A 15,770-nucleotide genomic window follows, 5' to 3' on the forward strand; every position below is an offset into this window, starting at 1 on the left:
GGGCTGTAGTTCCACATGTGATATTTGAGTGGCCAGCAAGACAAGAAAAGTTCTATCCATTTCCAATTTTCTGCAACAATAACAATACTTAACAGAATTAATGAGACTCATGTAACGAACTCTAAAATATCCACTTTCAGTACTACTCTCCAAAAGGCACAAAGCACAAGGGTCCAACTAAGTGCCTCACACACAGGATTCACTTTGAGCACCTTAACGATCCAGTGATAAGCTGTTAAAAGTACAATAAGAGAGAGCAGCAAAATGGTTTGATCAGTCAGAAGATCAGCCAAAAACATGTACTGAGTTTATATCAAGCTAATCTTTAAGTTTAAAAGTTTCAGGAGCAGTACAGATTACTTCTGAATAAAACGTGAGAAAGCAACTAAGATGCATGCATCTCCCCATATTTTTAGGAAATGTCATCTTGTTAATCGGTATGATGATTAAGTACATGATTAAATCTCTTCAAGCACATTTCATTTGATATTACTAGTGAAGAGAATCCTTCTTCAGGGAAAGGAAATATGTGATCTTCTCTCTTTGAGTTACAAGTTGAACAGCTGTGAGTGAGCACCTGAGAATAAGAGCACTATTAGTTACATTTAATTAAACACATACTGCTATAGCTCAACATTTTATTTGCCAGTATGTACCATTGTTTTCCAGCTCTGTTATATATTAGAATATTAGAGCTTATGAATATTTATGATTCACAACAATTTGAAAATGTAATCCAAAAATCTAATCTAATTATTATGTGTGATCTGAGTTTATTTTTGCATTGTTAGTGTGTTAGTGGTGTTATTTTCTTTGTCTAAGTGCATTTAATTAGACTGCAGTATACTTATATGCAGTATTTAAAAAATAACTATACTACACTTCTTTAAACATACCATTTAGATGATCAACTTTGTGACAAAAACTATACTTTCACTATTTTAAACAATTTGCTTGACTATTTATATGAAATTAATATTTTTTTGAAAAACTGACCTGGACAGGCTTTCCACATTGCTGTTTACGGTACTCTAGTGGCCACAGTTAGAAACTGCAACATACTAAATAAAGATATGATAGCAAATTAAAGCATCGGAGAAGGTCTTTCACACTCATTGTGCATATAATAGGGAGAAAAACAATTTTTTAAATAATTTTTAATATTTTTTTTACTAGGACTGAGGGTCATGCCACTGATGTAGTCAAACTCAAATATACGCAACAGGCATATTCCTACATCCTGTAAGATGTTTTTGGAAATTGTGCAAGATTTAAATTTTTGAAGGACAAAGCAAGAGGTGGGTACTAAAAGATGTTTTGGTAAAAATTTGAGTTATTCTTGACACGAGCCGTCGAGAGCATGACGTCAGTACGTCGTCGCTGGGCGGGGCGGGGTCGTGTTGTTGTTTCTGTTGTGCTGAACGTGAAGCCTCTTTAAACACACGATTCGCGCTTATTTAAAACCTCAGATAATACCATCATCATCTTCATCTCCGTAACGGGCTCCTGAGTCTAACTGTTTTTCCCCTCGCCTTTTTATCCTGAGTCAGGATGGGAAGCTGTTTAACTGTGGGGCCAAACGAAGCGTTGGTGGTCTCCGGTAGGTGTTTCCCGTCGTGTTGATGGAGCGAGCTAGCGGGGATGGGGAGAAAGTAGCTAATAGTATTAGCTGGCAAACTAAACCAGGTTTGGCATTCGGTTTTTAAAATAAGTGCAGAGCGAGCCAGTGCTTTTAGAGCACACAGTTACTGTGTAAAGTGAATAAATTAGCGGTCGTGTGGTTTCAGAGCTTAAAAGCTGCGACGCTGATCAGGCGGTGCGTTAGCAGTGATTTGGATCATGTGATTGAAAGGCATCAGCGTCTCAACGCAGATATGTGAATAGGTCAGGTTTTTATGTTTTATTGATAACAAGTGTGATTTATTAATAAGCGGATTTGAAAATCAACAAAGTGCATTCACTCAAGTATTGTACTTGAGCAGAAATTTTCCCTACTTGAGTATTTCCATTTGGTGCTACTTATTTCACAGCTAATGGAGAACGGTATGTCTACATTTATGTCACAATAACGGGTTAATTTTAACATTTTACAAGCTCTAAACACATCGTTAAAGATGAAATCATTGGCTTCCAACCAATCTAATGAAGTAGCCGAGAAGTGTATATAACAGAACTTTTACTTTTACTGCATTTTAAGGCTATTTTTATGTACTTCTTCTCAAGTAGATTTTTCCATGGAGGATTTTTACTTAAGTAAATGATGTGAATACATCTTCTACCACCGTTAATGAGCATGGTGTAGCTAAAAGTAACAGGTTTAGTCATCCTGAACCAATTCTAGCCCTTTTAATGACTATAATTAATTGGTAGAGATATCAGAAAAAAAGACCCCCCCATGTACATCAGAGTATACCAGTGTAAAATAACTCAACGGTATAATCTGAAGAACATACAACCTTTCTAAATTCACACAATTAGATTAGAGTACTAAAAAGTCATATTGATAGAAATCTTCTCTTAGAGGAAAAGACACATTGAAGGGCATTAGATAAATATTCATTTTCTTAACTGCACATCTGGTTGGAGTCATGGCTGAGTGGAGCCGACATTGGGTGAGAGGTGGGGTAGGCAATTTACCAGGCCATCACAGGGCTTAACGCACAGAGACAGAAATCATTCACCCTTAGATCTACACCTACAGCCAGTTTGGTGTCGCAATTTACACCCACTTACATTAATTAATAAATATATGAAATAAACATTATATAAGAGGCTGGGTGGGGTGGACCCTGTCCCAGCAGCTCATAGGGCGAGAGGCGGGGTACACGCTGGATAGGTCGCAAATCTGTCGCAGGCAGATTGGAAAGCCACGGTTGCCAAAATTGGTTCCTGGGAAATAGAAAATAAATAAATTATTCGGTAACTCTCTGAAATCTCAACTTTAATTATTCAAGAACCCGATGTATTTATTATGGCCTTTGTTTGAGAACAACAGCTGGATAACGTTTCCCCATAGTGTTTCTCCCCTTTGGCTTTTACACATGCTGTGTTTATTATCAAAACCTGTTTTTACTGGCAGGTGTTGAACAAGCCCTCTACTTAAAGTAATGTGAACAATAATGATTATAGTGGTAAAACACTTTTCTAAAACAATGCTAAAAAGGCTTAACAGGGACCTAATAAGCTCAGCGCATATCTTTGGACTGCATCATTTAATGTTATAGTCAAAGAATTTCTGAAGAGTCCTGATGGCGCTGTCCTCTTTCCGCAGGTGGTTGCTGCGGCTCTGATATCAAAACCTACGTCGTAGGAGGATGGTCCTGGGCTTGGTGGCTCATCTCAGACGCCCAAAGGTGACAGTGTGCTAGAAGCAATGATGTAAATGTTATCTTGAAATATAATATGGACCAAGCTTTCTAATTAGACCACAGCGAAAAAGATTAACCACAAGAAAGTCAATTGCATTATCTGAAGGCCATCAAAAGGCAAAGTGAGGAATGGAAGCTGTTCTCCCACACTTTGTCTCATATTACACACAGTGTGTTTCCAGTCACATTATATACAAACATTTCCTCTTACATGACTGGGGTAGTGTTACTGAGAACTAAATGTATTCTGCTCTCTTAATGTGCAGTGTGCTAAGTGCATATCTCACATAAATGTTTTGTGAGTTGTCATAGATAAAATGTTTTATTGCAGGATTTATATTTTACACAGAACTGAATGGTCAGCAAACACTTTGTGAAATGCTTAATCCCATCATTTTAACTTTAGCTTTGGCTAAAGTTGTTATACTCATAATTCAAGTCATAATTGAATAACTGAATCCTAATAGTTCACTTTTGTTAACAAACAAAAGTGATCTGTGAGTAGGGAATTGCCTTAAAGTGCAAAGAAGCTGGTTTTTGTTCTCTGGTAAGAGACATCGGTTTCTAGTCACAAGTAGATGCAGTGCTTCAGCTCTGTGTTGAGCAGTGTCTGAATAAACTATGAATGGAAGTTAACAAAACACAGCTGCATGTGGACAGTGTAAACAAACTCTTTGGCAAACAAGTGCTTCACACAACCATCGGACAGGTGTGTTGAAATGTGAAACTAAGCAGGGTGGATCCATCCCCAACGTACTGATTCTTCAATACAATTCAATTCAGTTTTATTTACAGCCACGTGAAAAAGAAAGTACAGCCTTAATGCCTACATAGGAATTAACAGGGTAAGTAGCAGCCAGGTGCTGCAAATTCAGTGCGCTTGATTAATTGATCATCAGCAAGTGTGAGCACATCTGTAAAAGCGGGAGTTTTGGCATTGTAGTGGTCAGGATCATTCAGGTGTGTGTATCGACAAATCATTAACACAGTGTTAATACAATCTCCCCAGGAGTGGGTATCCCACCTGATTCACCGCACCTTGCAATGCTCTGAAAGGCTGCAACACCCCCCCACCCCACACCAAGTGTTGTTCTCTCTAAAAAGAGCATGGCAGCACAGCCTAGGTTTGTAAAGCTGCATCTAAACAAACTAAAAGACTTCTGGAGCATTATCCTCTGAACAGATGAGACCAAATAGAGATGTTTTGCCATAATGCACGGCACCACGCTTGAAGAAAACCAAACGGAATATCAATACAATGCTTTACCCCAGCTGTTAAGCATGGTGGTGGGGGTGTGGCAGTTTAGCCACCGTGCAGTCATTGAGTCAACCATTAACTCCTCTGTTTACCAAAGTGTATGTGAGTCAAATATGAGGCCATCTGTCTGACAGCTAAAGCTTTGAGTCGTGGTACAAGACAATGATTGATATGCACGTCAGCAAATCTACAACAGAATGGCTGAAAAAGAAAAAGTGTTGCAGTGACCCAAAGTTCAGACCTCCACCTGACTCAAGTGCTGTGGTAAGGACTTATGTATTTAAACACATATCTGCAAATGTCAATGAAGTGAGGCAAACTTGTATAGACGAGTAGACTAAAATTCGTCCTCTATGATGAAAGAGACGGATAATCATACAGAAAGTGATTACTTCAAGTTATTGCTGCTAACGGTGGTTATACGAAATACTGACCTGGGGTGTACTTACCGCAATCAGAATCAGAATACTTTAATGATACCTAAAGAAATTATATGGTTACAGTTGCTCCAAGACAAAAACAGTAACACACTGAACTAAATTATAATACAATATATTCCAAAGTTTACAAAATATAAGAAATGGCTCTAATATATACACAAAGCTCAATTATAAATATCCAGAATATCACAGAGGTGACATTTTGTTGTTATTTGTTATTTTCACTGTAGAGGATGTGCAATTATCAAGGGTGTAACTATTGCGCTGTGTACTGTGCATTAGATGGATGAGTTGTACAGCCAGAGGCAGGAATGATTTCCTGTGTTGTTCAGTGGTGCATTATGGGTAATCTCAGTCTCTCATTGAGCGTGCTCCTGTGACTGGCCAGCATGTTATGGAGTGGGTGGGAGGTATTGTCCAGCTTTGTCCTTATCTTGGACAACATCCGCCTCTCAGACACCGCCTTAAGGGAGTCCAGCTCCATCCCCACAACATTACTGGCCTTGCAGATCAGTTTATTGAATCTGTTGGCATCTCAACCTGATACCCCAGCATGCAATAGCAGGGAGGATGGCGCTGGCCACAACAGACACAAAAAAAACCCTGAGCATTATTCAACAGATGTTAAAAACCTCATCCGCCTCAGAAAATAGAGACGACTTTGGCCTTTCCTGTAGAGTGCAGTTTATTATCTATGTGTACTCCAAGGTATTTGTAGCCCTTACAATGTGCACATCGACCCCCAGGACTGAAACAGGGGTCACAGGTTTCCTGTTGAATGAACTGGAAAAGTCGAAAAACATGACGCTCACAGTGCTTGCCGGTTGGTCTAGTTTGGTGTAGACATGATTAAGCAGGGAGATGATGGCGTCCTCAGCTCTGAGGCGGGGCTGGTAAGCGAACTGAAGGGGATCCTGATGTGGTCTGACTGTAACAGGCTGCACACAGAAACTTGCACTGCACTGCAGAGAATCATGTAAAAAGTGTCTTTTCATAAGACTTTGACGAAAGGTCTCCTCAATGCCAGATAGAGACACTCAGCAGTCAGATGATCCCCTATAAATAAAGACTTGAAGATGGCGTAGAGGAAGAGCTCCGAACCGGAAGAGACTTTCACAACCATCTGCTGTGACTGGCTGGGTCAAAAAAATTTTGCTATAGTTTTGTTTTTGTTTTTTAAATAAATTTTCATGTACCACGATTATACCGTCCAGGACATTTTAAATCTCTTTTGCAAGAGTGTCTTACACAAATTGTTATATGCACAGTAGACACACACATAACTATAAAGAATGAGGTATAGACTCAGGGTTTTCCTTCTGCATTTTGGGATCTTTCAAGGAAAAGATGCAGGAATTTATCAGTTTTCAGTAGTTTTGCTAATTTTGGTTTCTTTTACTCCACTAAGGGATTTTGTGTTTGTCAAATGTTCAGTAATAACAGGTAAATCTATGGATTTCTGTTAAATAACACAACACATACTGCCTTTTACTGAGTGAGGAATGATTGTGCTCAAGCCCAAACTTACTGTTAAATATTTAAAGGTTCCACCTGTTGCTCTATTGTTTCAGAGTCTTGAGGCGGGACTGGGCTGCCTAATAACTGTGCCTGTGTTTGTTGCTGTAGGCTAAGCCTGGAGATAATGACTCTGCAGCCAAGATGTGAGGATGTGGAGACAGCAGAAGGAGTAGCTATCACTGTCACAGGGGTGGCTCAGGTAAGACCAGATCCCAGCGTCTTCTCTGTGAACGCTGACACAAACACTTACACTTACTCACTCAAGCCGAGCCTATTTGTCAAACATCATCTGTTATCAAAAGTGTCGTGTTCTGCTGCAGTGCTTTCTGATGTTTTCTGAAATGTGGCCCTATAATCTAATGGTGTAATTCCAAAGAAAAATCAATCAGTGCTTCCCAACAGACTGCCTCATAATCAGCAGTCTTATTTATTTATTTAGTAAAATGACTTTAACATACTTGATGAACCCCTTTAGCCACAAAAACGATTGTTTTGTTCAGGAATGCAAGGGAATAACTGTAATTTGGCATCTCCATTAAAAAATAAAGTGTGCCTTATTATTTTTGTCCAGCGTTTTTGGAAATAATTCAATTATAATTTAGCATGAAAAATATAATGATCAAAGAGCTTGCATATATTGGTTAGTTAGCCATTAGAGAAAAAAATATTTTGGTAATTATCAATACTGTTAATTTAGGACTGCTGTGGCATGAACCTTGGACTGGGTGATGGTCTAGCAAATGTGTTAAGTACTGTACATAAAGGTGGGCACACTCAGAGCATCACAGTCTGTCTATAACAAAACTGCACTTCTGATCATTCACAGAAGAAAACATCAAAAAAGGCATTTTGGATCAAATTTACAGTCGTATCATAGGTTCCTGGTCAAAACAGCATATAAAAGCATGAAAAGGTGTTGTTGTATTTTTATCTACATTTTCTTAACAGGCTCATCTTCTAGCCAAACAACGTTGGTGTTAGCACATTCATTTTCAAAATTCTTGACTTAAATTAAATTAACTTTGCTTGATTGTTTAAAATTGCACTGATGGCACTCTGAGCCCATGTGCCATGATTGCTTCTCAGTGTAGAAAGCTTGCTGTGTAAACACACTGTAAGTGTGTCTCCTTCAGGTGAAAGTCATGACGGAGCAGGACCTGCTGGCAGTGGCTTGTGAGCAGTTTCTGGGTAAATCAGTAATGGAAATCAAAGGTGTGCTGCTGCAGACTCTGGAGGGACATCTGCGCTCCATTCTAGGTGTGAACAGTTAACACTAATCACAACAGTAACACTACACATATATAGATTTTATTTCAAACAATATCATAGTTATTTTATTAATTTATAGTTTTAGCGTTCTTGGTTTACAAGTCCAGAATAGCTCCTCGTGCATGTATACAACAGAGGAAAAGAAGCAAAGTATTAAATTGATTATTGATTAGTTCCTGACTTTACTATACAAGTTAGCCTTAGTTTGCCTTTTATGTGTTATACATATTGTGTTAGCTTTTCTGTTTGAGGTCTGAATTAGAGAAGAAAAGTAATATATAAGTTCTGTATAAGTACTCGAGATGCACCAGCTTATTCAATGTGAAATATTATTTCCACAAGGAAAGACATTATTAAACTTTACAGTTTCCCTCAGTCTGCAGAAAGTTAAAGAATCTTCTGCTACTGGAAACCTTTACCACCTTTACCTGACATACCAAACAAAGCAGGTGGTGCAGATTTATGTACTTTACATTTTCCAGTTTATAACTTCTCTGGAGACTTGAACTCTTTTCTATTTTCCTCATAATGGATTTGATCCTTTGGCTGCACATACTGAGGCTGCTAGCTTGTGGCTGTTTCTGAGCTCTGGATAGCTTTAGCTTTAGCACTTTTCCTTCTTTCAAATGTTAAGCTGGGCGAGAGTGATTTTAAATGTGTGATTGGAGTTGTTGTTTACCAGGGTTTCTGGGGTGGGCCTCCAGACTTTTTTTTGTCTTGACTCACAAATGAGTAGCTTCCACACTAATAACATTAAAATTACTGTGTGAATTTGATTGTGATTTTGAGCATTTGCCTCCGTTCGTTTCAGCATGTGCACAGACTTGGATTCAGACATATGTGAGGCTGACTGAGAACACTGGCAGTCGTCAGACTGTGGTCTACTGACCGGTCGATCTCTGATTAGTACCAGCAGCTCTGTGCTGACCATTTATGCTACTTGAGTTCAAGGGGTGATGCATTTCTCTGACAAATTTCTGATGCGGTGACGTGAAATAAAAAAATTAATTTGGATCAAAAATAAAGCTGCCCCGCATCGAGCTGCTGGTAGTTTGTTAAAAGTGAATTGCAGGCTAAATGATGTTGAACGATGTGTCTCTTTTGCAGGTACTCTGACAGTGGAGCAGATCTATCAGGACAGGGATCAGTTTGCTAAACTGGTGAGAGACGTAGCAGCTCCTGACGTCGGCAGGATGGGCATCGAGATTCTGAGCTTTACCATTAAGGTGAGTTAAAGGAAAATGAAACGAGTAATATAACAGAAGAAGTCAAATAAAAACAAGAATATTAAGTATTCATGTAAGTATATAACTACTTAAACCATGTAAGCGCCGTTGGTGCTCTCCATTTTGCCTCAGTGTGGATGTGCAAGAGAGATGATGCAGAGTATCAAAACTTTAGCTTTAAGCCACATTTCTTCAGTCAGAAGAAATGCGACACTGAGACGGCGACACGTGGGACAGACAGTCGTTCAAACATTAATCAGCAGCCTTCCCATCTTTCTTTTTAGACTGTAGTTTTGTAATATTACTGAAACTGAAAAAGGTCTTTCTCTGAGCTGTTGATGCTGCTGGTTATTAGAGTAGTCAATCCTAATGAGTTTAACTGGTTTTTATAATTGACTGGACTCACCCTGTGGAGTTCACTGTTGCTCATTAGAACTAATTGAAGTGTGTGGTGTGGACAGAGCGGCTGAGGTTAGTGCTCTGCTGAAACCCAAAGTCCATTTCTGTAACATCTTTTAGTCCATGTCAGGATTTCTGTAACACGTCAGATTCTGGACTTTAAAATATGATTGAATGTTACATGTAGAAATGAGGCTGTTTGAGTGCCACCCTGTCATCTGCTTTCTTTGCACCCACAAAGGCCCAGCATTTTTTAATCTGTATGTTCTGTTTTATTTTGGCTTCGTAACCTTGTTAATCACATGAAAGATGTTGATATACGCCACACCCAGTTTAATGTTACGTGTCCTGTGGTTCTGTGTTTTCAAAGGATGTGTATGATAAACTGGACTACCTGAGCTCCCTTGGAAAGACCCAGATTGCAGCTGTCCAGAGGGATGCAGACATCGGTGTGGCCGAGGCAGAGAGGGATGCTGGGATACGGGTAAGAAAATCTAGCAAGCTTGAAATTGATTCTTCCGTGCACAGAGACCAGCTGTTCACAGCTGTTTCTTTATTATCACCTTAGGAAGCCGAATGCAAGAAGGAGATGATGGATGTTAAATTCAAGGCTGACACCAAGATGGCTGACTCCAAACGAGAACTGGAGCTGCAGAAAGCTTCATTCAACCAAGAAGTCAATGCTAGGGTCGGTACTGAATGTTTCGTTTGCACTTACAGGTTGTCTGTGTACAGTTCAAATAAAAATACTTGTTATTATACTGTATTATACACTGCTTTAACCAAACTTATGGCTGTTCCCAAAAAGTGCCAGTCTGTATTAAATCACATGGTGTGTAAACAATTTACCTGAAATCTGCAGTTAGAGTGATTAAAATCAGAAAAACAACATGTGCTCTTTTGATCTGAAGTAATGTATTAAATTAAAACTTCAAAATGTGCACGTGTCAACACAAACAGAAACTGTTGCCTCAGATGTAAATGCCTTAGACCACCTCTGTGTTGATGTTTTCAGAAAGCAGAGGCCCAGCTGGCATACGAGCTGCAGGCTGCCAAAGAGCAGCAAAAGATCCGGCTGGAGGAGATTGAGATCCAAGTGGTGCAGCGGAAGAAGGAGATTACAATTGAGGAGAAGGAGATTGACCGGACAGACAAGGAGCTCATTGCCACTGTAAAGAGGCCTGCTGAGGCCGAGGCCTATAAAATGCAGCAGCTGGCTGAGGGGGAGAAGTGAGTGAAAAGACATTCAGTCAGATTTAGGAATGCGTAGAAATGGCAAGATCCCCAAGAATGTACCACAGCTCTCGTCAGACATGATTAGCAGCACATTACCTCCCTGATGTAAAATATATATTTATTTTGTTGGTTTAATCCCTGCAGAATCCTACAAAACAAACACCTGGAAAGTTTGGACTAAGGAAGCATGACTGTGTTTTTAACGATATATTTCCATATATGTTTTTCCTTATTGAAGTGAAATGTATCGTGTAATTTCCAGGTGCTCTGTATGAAAAGGTCTGTGCATGTCTAATTGTACTGATTTGCAAAAAGCTGATATTCCTGTGCATCCACCCGTAGAAGCAGAGCAAAAGAGATTTGAAATTTATCGTGTGCTGCTGTGGGCTTTATTTGAGAAAGGAAAGCTGTAAAAACTATCCCACCATCCAAAACTTGTGCATGAAGACAGATTAACATATGACACATCACTAAGAAGCAAATTGTCTCAAAAAAGTTGCATCCTACCCACTCAGGAAGTGATTTTGATAACAGCAAATATAACTTTAATGTTTCCCTGCTTCAGGCTGAAGAAAGTGCTGATTGCCCAGGCTGAGGCCGAGAAGATCAAAAAGGTCGGTGAGGCGGAGGCTAGCTCGATTGAAGCGGTGGGAAAGGCCGAGGCTGAGAAGATGAGACTGAAGGCTGAGGCCTACGAGCAGTACGGAGATGCAGCTAAGACAGCTCTGGTCCTCGAGGCCCTGCCTAAGGTAACACACAGATATGTGCTCGTACAGCTCAGGCAAAGGAAGAGAAGAACTTGGATGTCATTTTACAAGCATCACCCGGCCCGAGGTTGATGAATTGGAAGCATTTTTCTTTTTATGTCCACGTGAATTTAAGCACAAGTTTTTCATCACTTCAGTTTCATCACGTTTTGGTTGCTTTTAACGCTTTGGCACAAATGTTATTACTAAGAATTCAACAATGGGTGATCGCAAAGAACCATAACCCCAGTCTATTAAAAAAATCCATCTGTACTGCTTCCAGCACTGCTGTCAACCTCAGCCATCTGCAGAAAGCAAACATCGACTTCTGTTGGATTTCCCCTCCTGCGCCAAACTCACTTAACTTTCATTTGGAGGATCGTTTTGTGCTAGCATGCTAGCTGATATTTCTGTTTGCTTTTGTAAATTCACAGAGTTATGCATTTTGAATCGATCCCCCAGAGTGAGACTGTTGGTGCTCAGATCTGCTGTAAGGTCTTGAAGCGTCTGAGGGGAAGACATTCAGGAGAAACAACCTGAACTGTGGCAGGTGCCATGCAGTGCTTTGGCCACACAAACACACTTTAAGCTCACCTCCCATCAGATTTCTCTCCCTTTGACTTTGAGTACTCATTTCCCCCAAAATTCAATTCAATTCAATTTTATTTATATAGCGCCAAATCACAACATAAGTCGCCTCAAGGCGCTTCATAGATACAGAGAAAAACCCAACAATCATATGACCCCCTATGAGCAAGCACTTTGGCAACAGTGGGAAGGAAAAACTCCCTTTTAACAGGAAGAAACCTCCGGCAGAACCAGGCTCAGGGAGGGGCGGGGCCATCTGCTGCGACCGGTTGGGGTGAGAGAAGGAAGACAGGATAAAAGACATGCTGTGGAAGAGAGACAGAGGTTAATAACAGATATGATTCAATGCAGAGAGGTCTGTTAATACATAGTGAGTGACAAAGGTGACTGGAAAGGAAAAACTCAATGCATCATGGGAATCCCCGGCAGCCTACGTCTATTGCAGCATAACTAAGGGAGGATTCAGGGTCACCTGGTCCAGCCCTAACTATATGCTTTAGCAAAAAGGAAAGTTTTAAGCCTAATCTTGAAAGCAGAGATAGTGTCTGTCTCCTGAATCCAAACTGGAAGCTGGTTCCACAGAAGAGGGGCCTGAAAACTGAAGCCTCTGCCTCCCATTCTACTTTTAAATACTCTAGGAACAACAAGTATGAAATGCAAGCCATTTTTGGCACACTTGGAGAGATTTGTCAGAGGCAGAAGTGCAGATTCCCAAAATCTTATGATCTCACATTCTCTGGCAACAAGCCTGCTGTCCCATGGCAGTTAGCAAAAAGTCCAGAAATGGTGGACCAAATTCAAAACAATCGGCCTTCCAGCTGATTTAAGTTTAATGGACCTGGAAAAGTGTTGATATTTGATTAGGTATGGGTTATTTAATATATAATGAAGCTTTGGCCATGTCGAAACCTTCAACAGAACAAAAAGTTGGTATTTTTCTTTAGGCTAGTCTAACATGTCACATAAAACACCAGAGCTGGATTATTTCCATCTTACTGTAAATGCTTAACAATGTCTTTGCAGATTGCTTCCAAAGTGGCGGCGCCCTTAGCCAGGACGAATGAAATTGTCATTCTGAGTGGCGAGGGCAGCCGCGTGACAGGCGAGTTGAACCGCCTTTTGGCCGAACTTCCTGTGTCGGTCAACGCTCTCACTGGAGTGGATTTGTCGAAGGTAACATCTTTATATCATTTTATATATGATGCGTTCCTGTTAACCTTTGTGATTCAGCGTGTTGGATTTAAGTTTTTGTTTCCAGTGTGAACCTAAAGGACGCTGAAACCAGCGAGGTTGTACTTCAGTTAAGCCTTACAAATAATCTGTTCGATTTTTTTGCAGATCCCTCTGCTGCAGAAGGTGACCGGCTCAGCTTAAGCCTGAAAACCGAAGACTCCACATGACTCCAGTCTCTGTTGTATGCACTCGCATAGACTGCCTTTAATACACTTGAAGATTTTTGTTGTTTTATACGTATACTCTGTATACCAAGTGAATTTTGGAAACCTCTGGTGCCTTACTTTATACAGGACCAGAAAATCTGCATGCACTGCTGCTCATTCAAAGATTTTGATTTTAGTTTAAAACTTGAATATTTTGTGATGGATTTTTATTTGTTGTGTTTGAATTGTATTTATTGGCCGGCTTGTATAAAACACAATTGAACAAGAGAGCTGATATTAGACTGAAAGATGAGGCAGATTATATTTGTTATTTATTATATCATAACACCTACTCTTTGGTAATTATACACTGAGGCCAGTTTGTACATTCTTTATGTTTCAGCCCTTTTGTTAATTTATATACCTCTGTTATGCGACACATCTGTATTCCACAGATAATTTCAATCTTTTGTTTCTCCAGTGTGTTTCATGTTGTCATTTTTACCAGTGAAACACTGTTTATGTCTCAGAAGTTGAGACAAAGGTGCTCTCAGTCTCAAAAGAAGCCCTGTTGATTTTTTTCAAATCTCCACCTTCAGTCCTTTGCAGACTTTTTGTCTGCTCCCCTCTGAATGAAGTTTTTCTCTCCGCGTCTGTTGATATCAAGCATGACACATTTTAACATAATTTATATGCTGACAGGGAAACGGGTAGCAAATTCTTGTGTTAATGTGGTTAGTGTGTAATGTGTATGACTTTTTTGATTTTTAATATATATATATATATATACATACATATATATACACTTATAAATATATATACAGTGGGTTTTTATGTAAAATGTAGCTGCTGGCTTGGCCTTGATGAAAAGTAGAAAAATGTGGCTGGTGAAATTACAGAGAAATTGTGAAAGTAACCGGTTTAGAGAACCCAACATGTTTATATTGCGTAAAATGTGAGGCAATCGAATAGATTTAGAACATGAAAGGCCAAACAGTGATGCCAAATAGAACAGACTGACTTGATTTTTAGTGTATCAGAAGGAGGGATTGTGCATCTGAGGACCAATGTTTAATTTGACACTACAGTTACCTATAGATGCTAAGCCATGTTTAACAGAGTGTCAACAAACCAAACGTTCACATTTCAGAGAGACACTCTTCTCTGTTCAGCGTTTCTACATATCTGCAATTTCTGAACTGTGGCATCAGATATGAAGTGATATTCTAGCGGGGTACACTGGATAATCAAACTTATCATAAACAATGTTATATCTGTTAAAATTTGTAATTGTCACAGAGCTTTCTAGTTTGGAAGTGTAATCCACTGCCGCTGCTCACAGAATCCGTCCATTTAGCAAAACGTGCAAATGGTTTCTGCATTTCTATCCACTCTCGTGTTTCCAGACGACCTGACTGCAACCTGGCAGGGATGTTTAGTTTGTGTAGTTATTAGGGAAGAAGCGGTCAGTCTGGGAGAATTTATAGAAGACTGTTATTCTTGTTGTTGATGCTTTTATGTGTGTGTGAGTCTCTCATCTTCACTTTCTTCATGCCCTGTTTGTCTCAAATGTTCATATGTTCGTGTATGCTCCTGCTGCATGTCATCCATCTGTATACAATAGAATCTGCTCACTCTCAAACTGTCATTCTAATAAATCAAACTGCCATGATTTATTTCTTTATTTTCTCTCCTTTAAATTAAAGCAGAAGTGTTAAAAGGCAGGAATGTACAAGTTGAGTATACAATATACTCTTTTGTTACAGCAGTGAACATAATTTTAGTAGTAGTTAATAGTAAATATAAAGGAAAACATTTAAAAGTCAACTAAACAAACAATTGTAAAAAAAACAAACAAACAACAACAACCAAAAAACAGATGTTTCCCTGGCAAGATGGTGCAGTGGTTAGCACCATCACCTCACAACAAGAAGGTCCATGGATCAAATAGCCTTCTCTCTTCCTGTAGTCCAACGATGAGGTTAGGCTAATTTCTGATTCTAAACTGGCCACCAATTTAGAATCATAAAGTAACTTAAAATAACCTTATCTGAGTTTGTTTGAAGCTTTAAACTCAAATCTTTCTCAGTTGTTTCCTGTTTTACTTCTCACCAGAGTAATTGTGCAGTAGTATTCTGTTTTTCTTCAGTTTTATTTTCTATGTGATTTTTAATTGTATATTAGTAAATTCAGTTAAGTTTCTGTTATTTCCCCGGAGGGATCAGTTGGTTTGAGTTTTGATTAGTTTTAGTGTGAATTTAATTTTTTTTCTTCAAAATATTTGTGGTGCCAGATACTATTATTTTAATAATGTGCTTATCTAAACCTCCTAAATCTTACAAA

At 39.3% G+C, this 15,770-nt stretch overlaps 1 protein-coding gene across 1 annotated transcript; it reads left to right on the top strand.

Moving 5' to 3' along the window:
* The first annotated feature begins 1,381 nt into the window (after window positions 1-1,381).
* LOC146654650 (flotillin-2) lies at window positions 1,382-15,099 on the top strand. The gene is made up of 11 exons (XM_085380225.1): window positions 1,382-1,600; window positions 3,272-3,353; window positions 6,693-6,783; window positions 7,718-7,841; window positions 8,961-9,079; window positions 9,849-9,962; window positions 10,047-10,166; window positions 10,494-10,708; window positions 11,280-11,463; window positions 13,072-13,221; window positions 13,387-15,099. Exons 1-11 carry the CDS (start codon window positions 1,552-1,554, stop codon window positions 13,420-13,422), a joined length of 1,284 nt encoding a protein of 427 aa, XP_085236351.1. The 5' UTR covers window positions 1,382-1,551; the 3' UTR covers window positions 13,423-15,099.
* The last annotated feature ends 671 nt before the right edge of the window (window positions 15,100-15,770 follow it).

This window comes from Rhamphochromis longiceps, linkage group LG14 (genome assembly GCF_057381845.1).
Source record: "Rhamphochromis longiceps isolate RC_006_pf linkage group LG14, R_longiceps_female_GT1.1, whole genome shotgun sequence".
Lineage (NCBI taxonomy): Eukaryota > Metazoa > Chordata > Actinopteri > Cichliformes > Cichlidae > Rhamphochromis > Rhamphochromis longiceps.